Genomic DNA, 22,893 nt, shown 5'->3' with positions numbered 1-22,893 from the left:
CCTAGCAGCTAAATAACTTGGGCCTATATTCACATTGGACCAATACACAACATTGAACCAATATTCATGAATAATGGCTCAATAAGGGTTCAAAGAGTTGTTAATTTTCCTATATTAGTCATATATAGAATTTTCAGACTCACCCAATATATTTTTTTTCTGATGATATTGGCCCTATATAGCAGGGGTGGCCAAGCTCCTTGATAGTCGAGCCATTTTTCAAAATTTGAAATTTTTCGAGAGCCACAATTAAATATGCAATTAGGCGAAAAAGAAATGAAATTTTTTTTTTACTGTAACTATATTTATTGAAAACATATAAATAAAATTACAAAATATTGAATTTAAATATTAAAAATTAAACATATTTATTTTACTTCACCAGATAATTCTTTAAAATTTGGTGAATAATTGGTGACAGCACTTCTCAGTAATTCTTTGAGATGCTTACTTAATACTGGTTACTTAATAAAATACTGATAGGTGTTTGATTTCACGAATTTTAAAGAGGAATAAAATGATTCACATAAACACGTTTCAAATATTGAATTAATTTGGCAAGCAGCCTTTTTTCATTCAAGATACTTTAACTCTGGTGCAAATTTCCAAAATTCAGTAATAGACGTTGACTTCTATTTTAATTGCAGAGCTTGATCTTCTTTCATCTCTATTAATTCTAATTCTCCGGATGCTTTTTAGGTCTTAATTATATTGAAAATGGAAAACTCACCTTGAATTATGTTAATTTCAAATGGATTCAGAAAAAATTCAAGAGACGATTTAAAGTCTTTAAATCTATTTTGGAATTCTTTAATTCTTTCAGGAAATTTTGAATTAGAGCGAATGTAGTTTACAGTGTGTAACACTGTTTTCATAACATCAGGATATTTTAAATATTTTGTAACAAGATGTTCTCGGTGAATTATGCAGGGAATCGGTATGAATTGTGGTATTTGAGGATCATCTCTTAAAATCCCAATAAGACCGATTTTTTTTTTTTTACCCAGTTACAATACTCCATTAGTTGCAATGCTTGCAAGTTTATTAAGAAGCACATCAAAAGTTTTCATTCTGGAATCTAATGCATTTTTAATATCGACACCATGGGTTGACTCTTGAAGTGCTACTAAATCTAATAATTCTTTAACAAAAAATATCAGTGAAACAAAACGTATGAAAACTGCCAATTGTGGAAGATCTGTGATATCTGTCAATTCGTCAAGGAACAATATTTTTTTTAAAAATATAATAGCACAAAAATGAAAAGGGAACTCTGGTATCGAGAGCCACAAATGATCCTTCAAAGAGCCACATGTGGCTCGCGAACCGCAGGTTGGCCACCCCTGCTATATAGGATCCATATTAAAAAATCTAGACATCCCAATATTGGTGCCTGTTCCTAAATGACCCATATTAAGCCAAACTGGAATCAAGATAAAATTGTTACTAGAGAATAAACGGTTCGAGTATGGATGTTCTAATGGGAGATATAATAATAACTTTCATTCTAAAACTACAAATGATAATAACAATAACGTATGTATGGATTATTTAAAGAGAATTTATGTATTGGTCGTTATAATGGGAAGGTTGCCGCAATGGGTGGTGTGATATTATGTATATTCTTTCCTCCTTTTCCCTTGTTCACTCAGATACTTCCCCAAAACACAATTGATCAAAAAATGGTAACCAATTTACAACACAAAAGAAACATTTATTAATAATGATAAAAGATTAGAAAATTAATATAACCAAGACATCTAAACAATTCACTTCCGCTCTCCATCAGAGCGTTCCCTCCTCTGTCTTTTTACAACATCTACCTGATGACAGCGCCATCACAACATGGAGGCATGACAGGTGGCATATAGACTGTTGTTTTTTTTGTTGTAAAATTAGTCTATTTCATAAATTAATAATTTGAAGTAGAAGTATAAAAAAAAAATCAAAAATTCTCCAAAGGAAAAATTTTACTATTAAATATTTGATTCATTGCTCATAATAATAAGGTTATGGTTACAGTTTAAACATTTTGCAATAATTGTGATAATTTTGTTTTATATTTTATAAGTTTAAATTTTTGACTGGTGTTAACTCTTCTTTACTCTCTCATTTCCCCCATTCAATGTCTTAGCTAAGAATTTTTTTTTGTTTCTAAAAAATTTCTTAGTTGTATATTTCGTAAAACAAGTTTTGAATGTGGTAGTTTTGATATTTTTAAAACAAATATATTTTCACATTATAGAAAAACTTGAATTATCGAATGCAAGGAAATATAATAAAATTCAATGCTCAGCTAGTGCTTTCAGCTCTGGTTTTAAAATTGCTTTATATTGTAACTGTTAGGGATGTATGGTTTGTCTACAGTAAGAACTCCCCACACCACTAGGTCTGAGGTTGTCTGTTGCAATGGAAACAAGAATTATGTATTTCAGGGAGGGTAGCTTCTCTTCCCGCTAAGGCTAACACGACTGACCGAAGAAAAATATTCCCCCTTTTTATCGCTGACCCCACACCCCACTTGCAATAGTTATAGCTCATTATCATAATCACGGGTCCAGTAGGGAAGTTCTTTAGACAAGACAAACTATTAAAGTTTGATATATTTATTTTTCTTAAATTGAAGGTGCACAATAAAAATCGTTTAACCTTTAGAAAAAGATTACACATATTTAAGTTTTTTTTGTTTTGTAATCATTTGTAAATTATATTTATTAACTAATTTGCATATTTTTGTAAATTATTTTGTTTTTAAAGTTTTCTTCTATCTAAACTTGTTAAATGTGTCCATTATCAATTTTTTTTTTCAGCTGTTATCTTTTATTTGCGTATTTTAATTTAAATTTTTATTTAATAGATAGATGAAAATTGCAAGCATGAAAATACCCTAAGAGAATTGCAAAAAATGTTTGCATATTTACTTGTAAGTATTTATTTTAAATTTAGCATTACAGATAATATATGTCATTAAAATAACTTTGTTTTGCCTTTTGCAATACTGTTGAGGATGTAATTTATTTGTTGGCAGTATTGTAAATTATAGGCAAGCTTTTTATTCTTTTCAAATTGTATCGTTAAGAAAATGGACTCTGCAATTAAAAGGAATAAAAGTTTGTTCATACTAAATTTTCCAAGTTTTTTGAATAAATAAATTTCTTTAATTAGCTTTCTTTTGCATCTTAAGCATTTTTATATTAAGTGCATATTTTTTTTAATGATTAATTTTCTATTGATTACTTTTCATAAATTTTGAGTTTATAATTTGATATTTTATGTTAATCCGCATTTGCTTTTTTTATATATATATCGTTCACAATTAATGGTCCCATGAGAAATTTTTAAGCATTTTAAGAAGTATAATATTTTATTAGATTATTATTGGTAATTTATAATGCTATCTGTTGATAAAAAACATGAAAATACACTGTTGTTAATAGATAATTTATACAATTTTGTATTCATAGATAAATTGTATAAAATATGCAAAATACAATTAAAATTTATATGACGGTTTACAAAAGCTGCTGCACATTTTGTTTTTGTTATAAAATGCTCTTGGGTGCCATTTTTTCAACTATGCAATTAATTTATTATACTAATTAAAATTTTAAAATAATAAAAATATTATTATTACAGCTGTTTTATTTAAAAGAAATTATTGAATAAAATAAAAATTAGATCTAGCAAGATTTTTTTAGCACATTTCCTCACTTTCTTTTTTTATTATTATTATTATTTTTTAATGAGAAACCTGCATGCGTAGGGTAATCACGTAATCTTGATTATTATGAATAGTCTATAACAAGAAACTAAATAAAAAATAGACTATAACTAAAATAGTCTAAAACAAAAAGTTGATTTTTATAACTCAAAATTAACTTAAAATGAAACGAGGTTCATGTGACTCAAAAAGAGATTGCTTAGGGTGTCAGTACATAGTACCTGGGTAAACAGAATTGGCCGAACCTAAACTTGTCATAGTGGTCTTGTCTACAAAGGAGTTTTATTCTAATATTTTTTTTTATTGCTGAAATTGAGTTAACTTTTTGGTTTAATGCAGAGAGAGAAAGGTGTTTGGTTTGGATATTTTTTGATCAAAAATATTAATTTTGTCATTCTAAAGTGTTGTAAGAAATAAGAACTATTTCGAAATTTTTCACCTAATGGTTTCATCCCAGATAAAAAATGGAAATATTAAGGATTTAGATTTTTAAGTTTTTTATTAGAGATGCAAATAATTCTTAATCTCTTATTTATTTATTTTAAGTTATTTTTTTATTAAAACCGTTTTTCCTGAAAAACTACGAAAAATAAATTATTATTTGTAATAATTTTTCTTATGTGTAATATTTAATATATGCAAAGTAATGCACTGGATGCGAAATTTGCATTTTAAAATTTTATACTATTATTAGCTAAAATATTTCACATTAAAATATTATATTTCGCAAAATAAAATTCATACGAAATTTACCAACAAAAAATATATACAAAAAACCCAATAGCGAATTGCCTGTGTGTGTAGAAAACTTTTAGAATTTAAAGTGTGATGTAAATAAAGTACTACATTTTCTTGAATAATTAAAATGAAACATGATTTTTTTCATTTTTTTCAAATTTAAATATTGTTGAAATTGCTAATTTTGGTTCAAAGTTCGCTGTTTTAGTGACAATGAATAAATTATAAAAATTGTGTTTTAAAATTTCAAAAGTCACAGAATTAACTTTGAAACATGATTTCATAATTTGAGGACTGTTTTTTTTTTTCCTCTATTGAGTTTTCCTTCCCCTTCTGAGAAAAATTTTGTAGGTGCCCTTGACAAAAATGATGAATGCAAAAAAAAATAAAATAATAATAGTTTTAAACTACTTTCCTAATTCGTACTTTTTTTCAATGACCTTTGAAAAGCATTATTATTATTTATTAATGTTGGTTTATTGTTATGAATAACATACATTAAAGTATGAGTTGTTTTAAAAATTCCAAGCTGGTTTGATTGCAGACTGAGCAAATTGAAATGGATAAGATTTTAAATAAAAAGTTTTTATAGAAATAAATTTTAAAAATTTTCTTAAAAAATGTCTTATTTTTTATTGTTTACTTCTAAAATATTTTATTTAGTGGTTATTAGAAGTGATGCAAAAGATTTTAAGCCCCTTCAATTTTTTATTTTATTCTTTTTACATTTTTCCTCCACCCAACTACACAAAAATAAAATGAATTATTTTTATCTCTGAAATTTCGATTTCAATAAGGTAAAAAACAAAATGACATGTGTTAGATAACGAAGTTAAAGCAGAACGAAACAAAATAGGTCCTTTAAGTTTTAAAAAAATCTTTATAAAAAGGAATAAGCTGTACTAGATTACTTTTTAAGAATAAAATCATTTCATAAACATTTTAATTCAGTATAATGAATGATTTCTTCAGAGAAATTTCTCCAGAGAAGCTTAATCAAAAGAAAAACATTCTTATAAAATTAAAATATTACTAAGTGCTGTAAAATAGTTTTATAACAAAATAATAAAGTTTCAAATAGTTGCCAATTTTTTTTCTTCCTTCGTATTGGTCATCACGTTAGATGGCTTTGCACCAATCCTGTAATTTTTCGTCTTTTGGAACATTTATATTTAAGTTTATATTATTACATTTTATATGGTGCGTTATATGTAAAGCTATTACAATGTGATATAAAACAATACTTGTTGTAAGTGCTTGGAGTTATTTTTGAGAATTTTAAAAATGTTCTACGAGTGTCGGCATGCGCTTTTACTGTATCAGAAGGTGATGAGAGTCGTATTTTTCCTGTATTTCCACATCATCAGCCGAGATGAGGAAACTAACTGCGTTTTAGAGGGCATGGCTAATGGAGCAATGTTAAATATTAATTACAAAATAACTAGTTAACCCACTGAACTGAAATACATGTCTATCGTCATAGAATGGTTTAAAGTTTTATTTTAAAAAATTTTAAAAATGCCACTCAGGTTCCTCATTGTAATACACCAAAGCATCACTACAGCAATATTTTGGAGAATAAATAAATATATTGTTTTAAAGGGATATATTGCTATATCAATGGCATGTATACTTAGGGGACACAATAAGATTTTTTTTAAAATTTATTTGCAGAGTGTTAATTATGGTTAAATATTAAAAACAATGGAATTGAATTCAGAAAATAAGATAGCCAAATACCGGAAAACCGTTTTTATTGGAAATAATCTAATATTTTTGTTTGTTCAATAATTTTTTTTTTAAACTGTCAAGTCAACCAACAAAGTCTGCATTGAGTCCAAAGCACAAAAGTGATTTCCATTTGTGAATAGTGTTCCACCCTCTACAGAAATAATTCTCTTTCGGGTGTTAGTGTCATGCTTGTGGTCATTTGTGACTCATGATCAGCTTTTAACATGAAGGAAATGACATTAGATAGGAATGTTACATCTGTGACTTCTTAAGAGATACGGGAGGCAATTCTAAGAATGGAAGCTCTTGGGGTGGTCAGCAGGGAGTCTTCTTTTGTCAGAAAAAATGGCAAAAGATGATAAAATAAGATTTTTTACAATAAATGAAAACCAATAATAATGAAGAAAATAAGGTTGAAATTTCGAAAAAACATTGTTTTTCAGGGGTTTATTGCTGAAAAAAATATTGTAATATTGAGAGGAGCATGATGCTAATTTATATGCAAGTTTGTTGGGACCATGAAGATCTTTTTAACATTTTTAATATGACTTTTATATATATTATATGATTTTAGTGCAAGTCTTTGAAATTAAGTAACTAAAAACTCAAAATCTAATTTCACTGGTAAAAGAAAATTAACTGTTTCATTATTTCCAATTTGAATTCCTTTACTTTTTCACTATTCTCAAAACAATTTTTTGTAGTTTATTTTTATTGCTGTGCTGTGAATAACGATGTGATATTTATTTTATTTAGATATTTATTTCTCTTAATAAATTTCTTTTTCTTTAGGAAAGTGAAAGAAAGGCATATAATCCCAGAAGCTTCTGCAAAGTTTACACTATGGATCATCAGGTTCTAAATACTGGAGAACAAAAAGACATGGCTGAGTTTTTCACTAATCTAATTAGTAAGCTGGAGGAAATGACACCAGAACTTGTAAGTTTTTTTCTTTATATTTACTAATTTAGTCATTTACAGTACTTGCACCTGTTATGATTTTTATTTCTAAAGCTGGTTTTATGACTTATTCATACTTGCAAAGTCTCCTGTTTTTTAGACTATCCCCTGTTTACCCATAGTCTCAAATTTTTCAATATTTGTAGAAGAAACTTTAAAAAAAAAAAAAAAAAAATTGGGACAATAAAATATTTGCTGGTGACAAAAATACTTCTCTTATTCGTCAACAGATTGTGCTATTCCCAGTACTGCAGTATGTTGAGTGTTAATAGTTTTAGTACCCCTTCCAATCAAGCTAACTGTGGGATGTTTTTGTATTTTTCCTCTCCATATTATGCAAATGCGGGTTAGTTCCAGCAAAAACTCCTCCACAAAGGCAAATTTCTCCCTATACTTGATTCATCCCGGAGTTCCCTTGTCCTCTGCATTGGGTTCAAAATTAAAGGATATGAAGTTCAACATTAGTAGCTGTAATCCCAAAATTGGGTTGGCTGTTTAACAGCAGTTATAAAATAATTGAAGTAATTCGAAATAATGGTTTGAAAAAAATATTCATATTTTTTCCTTTGCTAAATGTAAGTGCTTATATTATTTCCAACCTTGAGTTTTCTTTTTGACTTACATGATTATGCATCATGTATCAAAACTTTAATTCCTAAAATTAAAGTTTTGATGGATTCAGTGGGAAGGATTCTTGCACTTTCATGTGCAACTCTGCTTCATTTTGAAAGATATTCTCAATTTCAGGTTTCCTTTTCTCCTCTCTGAAATGTAACCGAAACTTCCCTCGAATTTTCGGGGACCAGCTAAACATTGCCAAATTTTAATAGCAAAAGAAAATTTTATTTCTCTTGCTAATTTCATTGTTATTAAAGTGTCATCGTCAGTGGCAAGCTAATGGCCTTCTTACTCTATTCTATTTATAGAATGGTACCCATGATCTTGGAATTAACTTGGGGACCATTCACTAAGTACATATTTTCATGTTGATCCTCAGAGCAGTCAAGAATCACAAAGCTTCATAACCTCAAAATTTCCATCTTCCTTTTATTCATTTAATTTAATAAAGATAAGAATTAATTGAGTTTCTTTAAAGTAAATTTTATCTGAAGGACTATCCACTAATTGCATATTGTTTTTAAAAATTTATTTTACTTCATTACTTTTTTTTTACTTATTGCTTTTTATTACTGTGATATTACTTTCAAAATTTTCAGTGCTCTTATTTTGATTTAGGAAAAGAATTAATAATATTTAGAGGCAAGATTTTAAATAAGTATGAAGAGAGGGGCTTTCAGAATTTTTAAAGTAGCAAAATTATCTTATGTTTTTTGGATTTGTCATTCATTAATACTTTAATTCATCTCTTAATGATTTGATTTAAAACAATTGATGTAAAAAAAATTAATTATCTCCGATTTGTTAAATATTATGAGTGTAGAGACAATATAATAATTTACTTCTGAAAATTTTTTTTTAGCTTCTCATTGTATTTGCATTTAAAAATTATTTAATTTTTTTTAATCATTTCATTAATGAAATACTGTACTAGATAACCAATTTTAATTTTAAAAAATTTAGGAGCCATTCAGTAATTTACATTTGTAATATAAATTTATTAAAGTTTGCTTAATTCTTTACATATTTTTATAAATTTGGTATGATCAATATTAATCTTGTTAATGTTTTGTTGAATATACTATTACAAATAACATTTATTTAAATTTTAAGAAAAATACACTCAATAACCTTTAATAATAGTTAAATTAATTAGAGTTTTAAATTACCTTTTTCAGAATTAAATAATGTAATTATTAATTTAATAAATAATATAAGCCACTGAATATTGAATTTATTTAAATTGCTTTTGCCAAAAGCTCGTTTTTAAGAAATATTTCGGCTATATCAAATAAATTTTTAGGTCTTTTCCAAACTGAGACATCATTGTTTCACTTGCTGTATGATGAAATGGTGTCTCTAGATTAAGCATTGTTAGGGCGTTTTTTAAGGAGTTCTGCTTTTCTTAGTTTGACAGGGAAGGACTTAAAATCTTTGGATGTAGAAAACGCAGAAATTTGGCAAAATTCAAATTTAATAGATTATGGACTAGATACCACAAATGCGATTACATCCTTATCTTCTTCTTACCGTGTTTGGCACAGCATGTCCTCTTTTGGACTTTGTGCTACTAAACCCTACATTCAATCCAATCCCTTACGAGCGATTAATCCTCACTTCGTCCGGATCACACTATTGGTTGAAAATGACATCACTGTTTGGGGGAAGACCCATGCTGTGTATTGCATAGTATTTTGTCGACACATTTTATATTTAGTTTTCAAACATGCTCTGTTTACACGTGGTATTAATGTTAAGTAATAAAAACAATATTCACAGTTTTGTGGTAATTTTTATTAGAATCTAAGTAAGTCATATTCAACTATACTGCTATTACGTCATGGGCAACTGCGGTTGATCTAGAAATGCAGGGGGGGCTAGCCCAGAATTTTGGTCATTACTTTAAACTAAATATACATGTTGCTTGATTATGAAGTTTTTAAAATTATTCATAACACAACTAAATTACGATGTATTAGTAAATTTGATCTTATATTTATTCCAATTTTTGTTACTTTATAACTGTAAAAGATAAGAGAAGGAATAAATTCCAAGCGAGCCTGTGTGAATACGAAATTTGTCGCCAGAATCATGCAAACACCAGCCAATAGCCACCATCTCCCTGCCCCCAAACAGTGATGTCATTTTCAACCAATAGCGTGATCTGGCCGAAGTGAGGATTAATTGCTCATAATCCCTTATCTTCTTCAATAAAAAATTCTATTTATTTAGGTGCCAGGTCTATGGCATGTGCAAAAAAGTTATTAAAATGTGCCTCTTGAAAATAGGTCACTGTACCATCTTAAACTGCTGAATCCTGTAATAAGAATGGAAGACACTCCTGAAGAGGCATCTTTGTTGCTGTTACGTAGAGAACCAGAAGGTTATTCTTCTGACTCAAATGAATATGCAACTATTGATGTGTTTTGGAACTATTTTGTGACTTGTGAATTGATGTGTATTTGGACTATTTTGCAAAGAAAGATAATTTGGGAAATATCAAATATCCTCTTATAACAAAGCTTTTTAAAGCTCTTTCGTGCATACCACATGGGAATACCGATGCTGAAAGAGGTTTTAGTACTAGAGAGGGTTTAGTTTCCATATGTGTGAATAAAAAGCTGCTTGACAATAGGGCAAACCATAGTGTTAATGGTTTGAGACAAGTTGTGTCACATATCACCTGAGGGTTTAAATAACTTTAAAGTTGACAAAGATATGATTGAAGGGACTCGTGCAGCATTTAAAAATTATTCTGCTTGATTAGAGGTTGAGAAAAAAGAAAGCAAAAAGAATGTGATAACACTGAAACTGAGGAAAGCAGATTGATTGCTGCTGAAATTGATTTGCTAAAAAAAATTGAAGGCTTCTCAAGATCTCTTAGCCACAGCTGAATAAAATATTAAAGATGAGTTAAATAATAAAGACATGTCGATTATAGAAAGTGGACAGATCCTCTTATCTGAGGCTAAGTCGAGGATAGCAGAATATTTAACAGCATTGGAAGATACCAAAAAGAAACTTAATTTGTTTATGCAGGGACCTTCAAAAAAGTGATAAAAATTAAGATATGTTATTAATGAACAAAATTGAAAACTCTTGCTATTAAGTTATTGTTTTAATTCCTTTTATTAAATATGCTCCAAATCTTTGTTTCACTGCTCCAAAATTGCTTTTTTGTTGCTCCAAAACCACGTTTTGCCACTTACACCACTTCCGAAAAATCTTATTTTTAAAATGGAATCCCCCCCCCCCCCAATTTCATCTTGTTCCAAATATCTGAATTCCAAACAAAATCACCACTTAGGCATATTTTATTAGAATTTAAAATTATTTTATCATGTTCTTTAAAAATTATGGTGTTCTTTCAAAAAATGAAAGTAAAAACATCATTTCTAGACGGAATTATCTTTTTAACTCTTCTGTGATTTACGAATTTTTATTATTTATTTTTTTAAATTTTATCAATTAAAATTCTAGTTGAAGCAAACCAGTCAGTGGCGATTTTTTTTAAATTCCTAAATGAGAACAGAAAAATCAGGAGTATTTCTTTCCTTTCAGATGAACAAGAAAAGTATCTTTAGAACGTAGTTCTACGGGAGAAAAATGATTTGCTTTTGTATTTTTTTCAGCTATTTTATTGCTCTTTCTTTACTCTGTTTTTTAAATTTAAAATCCGTAAATATGAAGATGCAGAGTATAGCAGTTATACCTATCATTTCAATGAATGTTATTATAATGCTTTTTTTAAAAATTCATTGTTGTGTTTTTGTGGGAGAAAATAGTAACTTTGTTAAGTCATGAATTTGAAGATACCCTGTTTACATTCATTTTGTGATTAGTTTATTTTTCATTTCTCAATCTCATTTCTCATTCATTTCAAATTATGATTACTTATATATGTGTCTTCTGTATCATTCTTTCTTTTTATGGTAAGTGTAAAAAAATTATACCTGTTTTATCATGCATGTGATAAGAATCGATGTAGTGTCCACTATTGCGCATTTTTAAAGATATTTCTTTTAACGGCGAATGACTTTTATTGAATTTCAAACTTTAATTATATATTTGGAAAGGGAATCATAGCCAGATTTATTTATAGTACTTATCAATGTAATTGAGTAAATCCAGTGACATAGCATATTTTATTGTATGTTAGTGAAAGAAGCTTAAGTGCAACCTATATGATAATTGAAATTTTTTCCTATGTCCTTTGCAGATGCAGCGTAATCAAAAATTACTGTATCTTTGTTTTTCTATTAAAAAAATATAAATATTTTGAGAGTACCGGTTCTTAAATTATTTGAATCCCATTACTGACTAGCATACATTTTGTAATGTTTTAAATCGGCCAAAAAAGATTATTGTAAAACTAGTGAAAACTCTGACCACTGGTTAAGAGTTTCTATATATTTCTTGATATAGTTGAATTTCATATGTTAAAATTCATTGCAACAATTAAATTTTTACTACAAAAAAATGGAAGTTTTATGAATGAATGTAAATTGTATTAGTATTATAGTTGTTTGCTTTTATCCTTATGTCCTTTTCTTAAACTATATATTTTGTTCTTACAGAAAGAGCTTGTGAAGACACTATTTTGTGGTATTATATCAAATAATGTTGTTTCTTTAGTAAGTATAATTTTTAAAACACTAACTTTCAATTATTGTAATCTGTAGAAAATAACTTAATAATTTCTTATTCAAAGTTTTATTTTTAAACTTTTAATAAATTCGTACAAATAATTCTTAGTTTTTTTTCCCCATCCTATCAGGTCTAAAAGCTTGATTTTACTTCAAATTTCACAGAATTCTGTGACTGCTTTGCCACGAAACAAAAACTTACAATCTAACAAAATTTTTGGAGATGTAATATTAAATGTACAATGTAAAATTTTAATTTTTAAACTGTCTCTTCTCTCAGTTGGCAACCCCTGTGTTAAGGAATTGCACAAGAATTAGTCTTTTTGTGTTCAGTTAGAGGAGTATTCAATACTGTTACAGTCAAACTAGCTGCGTGTGAATCCAGCAATATGTCTACCATAAATGAGGCTTCATGATGTCATTTATATTGTTGGAAATGTGAATATATGAAATTTGTATGGAAACTAAATTTAAGTCCAAATATAAACAAACTGTTCTTAATTATAAGGATATGAAATAACACTATACAAATGTACTTTTGTTGAGGACCCCTTAAAAAGTTCACTGCAACTGAGTGTTCACTTTTTCCGAAGTTTATACAGCATGTTTATTCAAGTAAAAAAAAATAATTTATATGAATAATTCAACTGAAAGTTCAAATATTATAATGGAATACTATTACTATGATGAGGGAATTAACAGTGATTGTGTAACAACTTCCTCTTAAGGGATTTAAAACATAAGAATTTCTCAGGTTGAGGATCTTCATAATGCAAGACTTTGCATTATATTGATCATTTCAAATATTGTTAAACTTACCTAATAAATATGGCAAAATATATTTCTTAAACAGATCAATTTTAATGCTTTAAAATTTTTAATACAAATTAAATACCTCCATTTGCAAAAATATACTCTTAAATATTTATGATTTATAGTAAAGGTGCACAACCTTTTTTACTGAAGGGGCACTTTTACAGCAGGTAGATTAATAAAGGGCCGCATGCATATTTAGTCATGCTAGCGGCAAATATGATAATTTTTATATGAAAATTAGTGTTCTAAGCAATAAATATTTTAGTCAGTAAACTAAATGACATAGTTTCTGAAAATTAAATACTTTTAATTATTTGAATTTATTTAAAACTAAGAAAAACTGATTCCTTTTCTTTTAAAAAAGCTTATTCCATTTTTTCTAAATAATTAATTTATTCTAAATAAATAATATTATATTAATTTTTTCTAAATAAATAATATCTTTTTTCTAAATAATAAATAATTAATTAAATATAATAATTTTATAAATATGTATATATATATTAGGAGGATATAAATTCTAACCAAAAAAAAAAAGGCTTGAAAAATGAAATTTCAAAAAATATACCTATTTTATACAGTAATATAAATTTAAATTAAATATTTTAATTAAGGAAAATTTATAATATTTAAAAAATATCAAATTGAAACAAATTTTTTTCTTGCATTAAAAAAGATCCTGCAGGCCACACATCTACAGTAGGCGGGCCACTGGTTGTGCACCCCTAATTTATAGAGAAAAAAATATGAATTATTTAGAGCATTATAAATTTTTAACAAATGAAAATTATACATATTGTGATTGAAGAGTAGAAATAATCAGTGATGGAATAAATAAACAATATTAATATTAAGAAAAAAGTATTATATGCAAGTGTTTCAGTATGCTTTATACAAGAGAACCAACATTCAATTGCTGCTGATGCATTGAAAAATTGCTTATCGACTGCATCACAAAAAAGATTTATCTGACTGAATGCTTATTCAAGATTCCCGACAGGACATGAAACTTTTACATATAAGCCACACTTGAAATGCTACTATTGATAGTTTTTTCTGATAAATGTATCAATTTTTTTTCCCTGGCGCAAAATCTGTTTTAATAAGTGACTTAAAGTAATTTGCAGGTGTTAATTAAACTTACGAATAGTTTTTGAGGTAAACTTACCAATTTTAATGAAGCGAAGTTAGTTTTTCCCAGGTGTAAAACTGAATTGTTTTATATATTTTTGTATAAATATCATTCTTTCTGTTACCTAAATTATTTTGATTATTCCATTTTATAGGACTGCCCACACATTAGTAGAACATTAGAAGAATTTTATACTTTACGCTGTCAAGTTGCTGATATGCGGAACTTACTGGTAAGTTAATCTGAAACCTTTTGTTGTTATAAATATTTAGATGACTTTGAAATCATATAATAAATGTGTATTTTACAGGACTCGATCGATGAAATAACGGTCAAGGATACGTTGGAAGGAGATAATATGTACACTTGTTCTCAATGTGGTAAAAAAGTGCGAGCTGAAAAAAGGCAAATTTTTTTTTTATTTTCTTCTAACTTTCATAATTAATATATATATATGTATTTTTTTTTTTTTTACCTTTCTTATAGCACTTAAAATTATGTTATTAGTGGATTCTCTTTTCTCTTGTTATACCAAGTAAAGGAAAATGAAAAAAATTTTGAATTAACAAAAATTGGCTTTAGTTTAAAAAAACAACAACAGCAACATTGAACACACTATAACCAGGGTTGGGGTTTAGAACGTGATTCGTGGATTTTTCTGTCTAAACTGATTGAAACTGTCTTAAAGTGTCCAAAACCTTGGTGAAAGGCAAAAATTCTACATGTGTAACCATTGTACACATTATAATTACATATATTAATAAATGTTTGATACTTTATATACAATTTACCTTAACTTTTTAAAGTAAAATAATATAATAGGTCAAGATTTATAACTTTTGAAGCCTAAATTATAGAAAAAAGCTTTCAGGTTGTTGATCAATTAATCATTTTTTGTTTGCTTTTTTCAACAAAGAAAATTATGTACAGAGATTGTCTTTTGGTATGCCTTTAATTATTTTTGTAAACTACAAAAAAAATAGTATTTGAGGATATTATGAAAATTGATTAGAATAGAATTCAGTTATTACAAAATATTACACATTTCAATAAATTTTTTACGTTAAGTAAATGACCTTTTCAGAGAGGAAGCGCCCTGCCTTTTTTTATCCCTAGAGAGAACTCTGCATTATATTTTTTAAAATCTAAAAACATTTGCAATCTGAATAATATGTTGCAAGAAAAAAAATTAACTGATTCAATTTTAAACTCAAATATAGATGTGGATATACCAAGCCTAAATAAAATAATGCAAAAAACTTTTTGTTCTCAAAAAAGTTTTTTTTTTTTTTTTTTTTTTTTTTTGAGGGGGTAGAGAAGCTTTTTATTTTTTGTAACATTCATTAAAAAAAAAACATGAAAAATTACTTAACAAAAAGACTCTAAATTTACGATTTAATCATCCTGATTAAAGAAAAGATCACTCAACTCTCCTGTCTTATTGAGATATCAAGGTGGAAATTTATAAAATAACAGCAAAACAATGAAAAAACAATCAGAATAAAAAATAGAATCACTGTTTTGAGAAATCAACAACCCCCTTGCCTTAAAAAAAGGGATATCTAAAATCCAGACTTCTCCGAGCAACCCAAATTTTTGAGGTTATACTGTACTATAACATTAAAGTTAGTTGAAATAGTTAATATAAAAGAAAATTATCTGAAAATTACTTTATTTGATGAATATACTATTTGAATGGACATTCATAAAAAAAAAAAAGCTTGAGTGGGGCAATATAATGATAAACCACATTCATAGTTAGACAATATAGACGCACGCCATGCGCAGATACATTTGTGGTGATTCTCCAATTTTGCTGATACATTTTTTTAAATATTTATTGTAATGTAAAAAAAAATATCCTTGCACGCAAAGAAGAAAAGTTTGCAGTGGAGAAGAAGAAAATACGAAGCAGGCGACAGAATCATGATTTAGGCCAGGTAGAAGAAAGTCAGTGTTTAATTGTCTGCTCCCAAAGAGAAAAGATATAACTGCCATTTTAGCCCAAAGATTAACGATCTCACGGTTAGCGGTCAAGCACGCAATCAGCTAGATTTTTACTGCTAACTCAACACAACAACTATCGCTTTACAATGAAAATAAACCATTGCAGTGAGAGTATAAAATCTTTTAATGAAATTTCATTTGGATCAAAATTACTAATATTTCTTGATAATTACTTTATATGAATGCAGTTCTTAAATATCCTATTTATGTATAACTGACAGTTCTGCACGTAAAAAGTCTTATTTTAACCTGCCGTCTTCTCCACATAGCAAAACCTGTTTTTCCACGTTATTGGATAGGGAAATAGTGCTTTGGGGTGAAACATTCTCCGAATTTTGCCCATTTGCTAAACTATCAATGCGTTTATATTAATCTTTCTCTAGTGTTGTTGATGTGCATGTATATAAAGATATTTTTTTGTCAAGAATCAATAAAAAATTTAAATAGTGAACTCTTTTTGTATATTTAATATTTTGTATATTAAATTATTCTATTATCAAAAAATATTATGAGCTTGCAGATAGTTTTGGATTGTGTGTGCAGATACTTTGTTTTTATTTTACTAAGATATACTACATTTACAAATTGTTCCAAAAAATTTTTGATGCAAAAAAAAATACAATCTTAAGGCAATAAAATGTTATTTACAAGGGGAATATTGAACACTTGGCTAATATATTTTTGAACAATGTCACAGTTGAATGAATGTTAAAATTTTGTAGTATTTTTCATCTTAAAATTTGTTTCCTGACAGGGCTTGCCTAAAGAAACTGCCTAAAATATTGTGCTTCAACATGATGCGGTATACTTTTAGTTTTGTGACAAACTCAAAAGAAAAAGTCAACACCCACTTCTCTTTTCCATTCCAACTCGATATGTCAAACTACATGGAGAAAAACCTCATCCCAAAACAGCATATTGGCAAGTATTTTAATGACACTTTTTTTTGGCGGTCATTGCATGATTGTGGGGCATTTTTAATTATTGCTTTATTCCTATTTAGATAATGGAGACAATGCCGGGTTGGAGGAAGAAGATGAATGCTTTGAATATGAGCTTATTGGTGTGACTGTTCATACGGGAAACGCTGAAGGTGGTCACTACTACTGCTTCATAAGGGAAAGAAATTCCCCTGGGAAAGATAAATGGTATGATTTTTGCATGTCATAGGTCTTAAATTTACTTAGACAACAAGTATATACAGTGAACTCTCACTACTACGATATCCGAAACAGCAATAGCTCCCTCTATTACAGTAATGTTTCGTGGTCCCGATGAACTTGCATATTAACTAATGTCATGCTCCTCTCAATATTGCAATATTCTCTAAAGCAGTTAACCCCTGTAAAACGAATATTTTTTTTCTTCAAATAATGTTAAAAATCTTATTTTATCATATTTTGCCTTTTTTTCTGGTCTTTTCTGACAAGAGAAGACTCACAACTGATAATATACCTATCTTATTTCTTTTCACCACAGTGAATGGCTTTTGTATTCAGATTTCAATACCCCATCGTTGACGTGCATCGACCACCCCAAGACCTTAAAATTGCCTCCCTTTCTCGTAAGAAGTCACAGATGTAACATTCCTATCTGATGTCATATTTAACACTCAGCAAATTAATTCTTTCTATAATATGCAAATATATTTATAGTTAATACATATATAATAAATTTTAAAAAATCTTAATTGTGTCACCAAAGTATGTTGGCCCTCCATATAATAATATATCCCTCTACAACAATATATTTATTTGGTTGTTGTAGCGAGGTTTTATTGTGTTTAGCTATTGCTTGAAAGTTTCCTGACACTACGTGTGGTTCTTACAGTGTCTGAGCCACCTGTACTGTGTACTGTTCACCATGTGAAAAGGGGGGGAGGCGAACAACCATGAACGATTTGTAGTTACAAATTTTGTAGTGGGTTAAATTTCATTGGTGGAATCAAAGCTTGTGTGCGAGCAGCCTTAAGGAAGGCTAGTGAGTTTTAGCTGTTTCCAAAATGTGGCTTTGGGGACATTCATAAATGATATCACTTTTTTTAAATTTTTGACTCCTTTCCTTTGTTACAAAATGACACTCTTCATGTTGTGCTAAATTACTTAAACATACACTAGCAATTCAGAAATAAACCCTTTTGTTTTTGATCATTTGTATTATTTCCAACACCCACCTGTGTTAACATTTCATCAGTTCAGGCATTTTACAGGGCCACTCTTTGAGGGGCACCCTATTAGGTGGGCCAACTTTGCTCTCACAGTAAGGACAGATAGTACAGAGAATGAAAGAACACCATATCTTGCCCGGAACATTTTTCCGACGCACGGCTAGTTCCCTGACCCCTAGACAGTCTGGTTGGCTAAAAGGTATGCCATTGGCATGCCCTGTTTCCAGGTTGTCACTCTCACCAACAGTGATGATGGTTTTAGATCATATTTTGGGCACTATAATTGGTGTGAAATAACAATGCATCAGTGGAATAGCTAGTGTAACTTTTTTTGCATTTCACATATTTTTATATGTCTGCATAAAAATGCAGATCCTTAAATAAACAATAAAATTATATTACGCCAGCTCTGTGGTTGTTGCGAGCTGGGTGCAGAATCAGAATGAACCCCCGCCATAACTGCGATTCGAACCCGATTCACCTCGTTGAGAGGCGAGAGCTCTATCCCCTGAGCCACCTACCATCTTCAGGGATGAGATTCTTCCTCCGATTCGCAGATTTCCGCATTTTTTCAGATTTTCCCCACTAATTTCCGCTGAATTTTTTTTTTTTTTGCACAAGTTAAAATATTTTATGAGGAATTTAATTTTCCACGGAGCGAAATTATTGAAGTCCTCATTCCTCCCTCTGAAGTTTCTCTAAAAATTGTTTCCTTTTTTCCTCATTTTAGAGGATTTTCGCAAGGTTATCAGAAAGGTTGCAGACCTTTATACAGGGATGAGATTTTTTTCGCTTATGTCTCTCGAATTTCATCCTTTTTATCTAAAACTCAGATTCTCTAAAAGTTTTTTTATTTTTTTTATATATATATATAAGTATCCCGCTTTTTTTTTAAAAAAAATTCAGTCGTTGAAGTAAAATAATTATTCTTATTTACGATTTTCAAAGAAAAACAGAAAATTCAAACTACGTCCTGGTTGCTAACTCTTTTGCATTTTTACTAATATCAGCTATTTTCTCCGATTTCACACACAGAAAATAAGATTTTCCCTATTTTTTATCCGTCTGCGGGATAGCTCGTATTTTCGTAATTCAGACGTCGCTGCTTCTTGTATTCTGGAGTGAAAGTAAACAAAAAAAGAGGAAAAAAATAGAGGTGGATTTGCTGTGAAAATATTTATTTGCTCATTCAATTAATCTTGTAAATTTTTATTTATTATGTCTAAACAAAAAACAATGCAAACAAGCCCTCCAGAAATCCCAAGTTCAGACTCTGCAAATATCTCAATTTTTATTCACGCGATTTTATTATCAAACATCGATTTTCGTATTTACCTGATTTAAAAGTTGAACATTGCGATTCTTATTCAGGCGATTTAAATATTGTACATTGCAATTCTTATTTACGAGATTTAAAAAACCAATATCGCGATTTGTATTTACAAGCTTTTAAAACCCTATGTAGCTGCGCAAGCTTAAAATCCAATGTCGTAGTTCGTGTTTGCGGTTGTAATATCGCGCGATTTAAAAATTATGCATCGTGCTCTAAATATTACGCATCATGATTTGTATTTTCGCATTTTTTAAATTTGGTGTAGAGTTTCATATTCACTTGATTTAAAAGCCTCATATCGGGATTTATAATCACATGGTTTACAAGTTTAAAAATCGCACTTTTTTTGTCAAATTTTTGTTATATATATATATATATATATAAACAAAAAACGTGTGATTTTTAAACTTGTATAAAGACTTTTCTTTTTTACTATTGTGTCATTTTGAGATAATTTTACTGTAAGAAATAGTAAAAACAAGTTTAAAGTATAAAATTGTGTTTTCTTCTCCTTATTAGGTATTTTTTTAATGATTCTGAAGTAAAAAACTTTGACCCTGTACATATTGCAGCAGAATGCTTTGGTGGTGAAGTCACTGTAAGTATTATAATTTTGTTAAATAACACCCTGAATGTTAATTTAGTTCCACTATTAATGTATTCAAATTTAAAACAGACTTCTGAATGCTTAAAAATCATTAAAAGCCATTTTTTACTTTAAGGATGGCTAATTTAGTTTACTCGGGTTTGTATGTACAATTCGTTCACCAAGAGTTGACACTTGGCTCCACCTCCTTGGACGAAGAGTCAATTTCAGGGCTAGAGTAAGAGGAGAGACGTCTCCACACTTGAAATTGAGACAATCCTTAATGCGTGCCAAACGCAAACAGTGAATTCATTTTCAATAAGTCACTTCTCTTTATCATGTTCTATTATACCTTTCGTTACTCTAGCTAATTACATATATTGCAGCAAAATGTCTCAAAAGGGACAAACTATTCTCTCAAAAGAGAGAAATATCATCAAATTTATGAATTATTTTATGTTAAAAAAATTCACATAAAGATTATGAATTAGATAATTTTGTCCTAGGATCGCTAAACAGTAACCTTGTTCAGGATTGTTCACATCCTTCTCCCAAAATTAGTGAAATAGTATCGTCGGATACCACGTGATGAAGGCGTGTCAACTCCTGGGGAACGACTATACTGAATTTTTATTTTTATCTCATTTGGTATACAGAGACTGCAGTAGAATAACTTTTACTGGATAAAGTCTACATATTAATCGTTTGTACAAATAAGTTCATTGGCATAGCTTATCAAAACTCATTGTGAGTTATTTTTCTGTATGAAAAATGTGATCTTTTATGTTACACAAAATTAAAAATGGGTCTTAGTTACTTGAAAAATTCCTTTTTTTATTAAATAAGAAAATAATAAAACTTTTATTAATTAAAAACTTAAACTCTTAATAATTTAAAAATGTAGAGCATTTATTCAGCAAAAAATGATTCCTTTTTCTGTTATTCTATATTAGTATTGTAAATAAGATTATTAATTCATAAAAGCATATGTTCATTTTGCACTGTAAACAAGACTATCTATTAATATATTATAAGTCTTACATAGGCTTAAAATAAAGCAAATTAAAAAAATAAAGTTGCCGAATCAGTTTATGCTTTATTAATGAAAATTAGCTGCAGATTTCTTTGTTCAAAAATGTAATTAAGATAAAACATTACTCTTATCTTTTGTCAGCAAATAGAAATGAGGCATGTTTTTAAAATCATTTTTATTAGTTGATTAAGGAAGAGTTTGGCTTTTGATATCAATGTCAGTTTTGTTTGCTATCAGTTTACCAGATTAATAACTTCTATAGTTTGTCTAAAGTAAGAACTCCCCTAGCCATTCGCCTGGACCCATGATGGTGACTATGGTAATGAGGTATAACTATTTCAAGTAGGGGTGTGGGGTCATTGTTTAGGACAGGTTATGGCTCCAGTCGGCTAGAGAAGGGCAATCTCTTTTTTGTTCTTTTCGGCTGTTGTATTAGCCCCAGAGTGAAGAAAAGCTATCCTCCCTGGAGTGAATGAGCTATTCTTGTTTCCATAGCAGCAGGCAGCCTCAGACTTTGTGGCAGGGGGATTTCTTACCATAGACAAACTCTAGTACTTGCTATACTAGTAGTAGTATCATGTCACCTATGAGTCATCAAGGTTGAGAATTAGAAATTTATCACTTTGGATAAAATCAGAGAAATGTCAGGTAATTAAACTAAAATACCCAAAAAGTTGGGAGAAATGAATAAATTTATGTTTAAAGTAAGTGCAATATTTTTTTTTTTCCTTTAAAAAATTAGTTAAAAATTTTTTTTAAGGAAATGTTTTTTTTTTTTTATTCAAATGCAGGTGTTACAATTCATGTACAAGTTTTACAATATATTTTATGTTTAGAAATAAAGCTTAACTGAAAAATTAATATTAAAATTTATATAACCAGTTGAAAAAAATCAGAAATATTGTGTAAAGTCAGAGTAATTTTTTTTCTCTTTGTTTCCATGCAACATGTGTGAGGCCTAAAAATGTATTTTAACTCCTGCCAAAAAAAGAAAACAGTTTTTTCCTTTGTTATTTAATAAGAGAAAAGTGTGTTGATAAGAATTTTATGTACATAATTGTTTAAGTATTAGATGGTCATTTAGTTAAAGATTGTGACCATACCTTTTGTTATTATATTTATATAAGATCAAACTTGAAATATTGAAACAATTTATTAATGGTGCTTAGTGTTTTTCCTTTTTGTATAATTATCTTTTTCTTTTCTTTTTTCAGAGTAAGACGTATGATTCTGTAACTGATAAATTTATGGATTTCTCTTTCGAAAAAGTATGAAATTTTTTATATATATATATATATTTATATATTATGTCAGTAATAATTGTGCATAAATTCATTGTTCCCTCATTTCTTAAAAACTGCTTAATTTTTATTGTAAAAGCCCCTTATAAGTACTTATTTTTGGT

General features: G+C 28.6%; 1 protein-coding gene across 1 annotated transcript in view; it reads left to right on the top strand.

Moving 5' to 3' along the window:
* The window catches only part of LOC107450126 (ubiquitinyl hydrolase 1 puf), a 172,789-nt gene that overhangs the window by 84,660 nt on the left and 65,236 nt on the right, over positions 1 to 22,893 (top strand). Inside the window, exons 36-44 of the mRNA XM_071186397.1 lie at positions 2,858 to 2,923; positions 6,983 to 7,129; positions 12,346 to 12,402; positions 14,517 to 14,594; positions 14,673 to 14,767; positions 17,124 to 17,290; positions 17,373 to 17,517; positions 20,389 to 20,467; positions 22,703 to 22,756. Of these exons, the coding sequence (XP_071042498.1) occupies positions 2,858 to 2,923; positions 6,983 to 7,129; positions 12,346 to 12,402; positions 14,517 to 14,594; positions 14,673 to 14,767; positions 17,124 to 17,290; positions 17,373 to 17,517; positions 20,389 to 20,467; positions 22,703 to 22,756 (888 nt within the window). The remainder of the gene's footprint in view (positions 1 to 2,857; positions 2,924 to 6,982; positions 7,130 to 12,345; positions 12,403 to 14,516; positions 14,595 to 14,672; positions 14,768 to 17,123; positions 17,291 to 17,372; positions 17,518 to 20,388; positions 20,468 to 22,702; positions 22,757 to 22,893) is intronic.

This window comes from Parasteatoda tepidariorum, chromosome 1 (genome assembly GCF_043381705.1).
Source record: "Parasteatoda tepidariorum isolate YZ-2023 chromosome 1, CAS_Ptep_4.0, whole genome shotgun sequence".
NCBI classification, from domain to species: Eukaryota; Metazoa; Arthropoda; class Arachnida; order Araneae; family Theridiidae; genus Parasteatoda; species Parasteatoda tepidariorum.
This window is presented reverse-complemented; position numbering and strand designations above follow the sequence as displayed.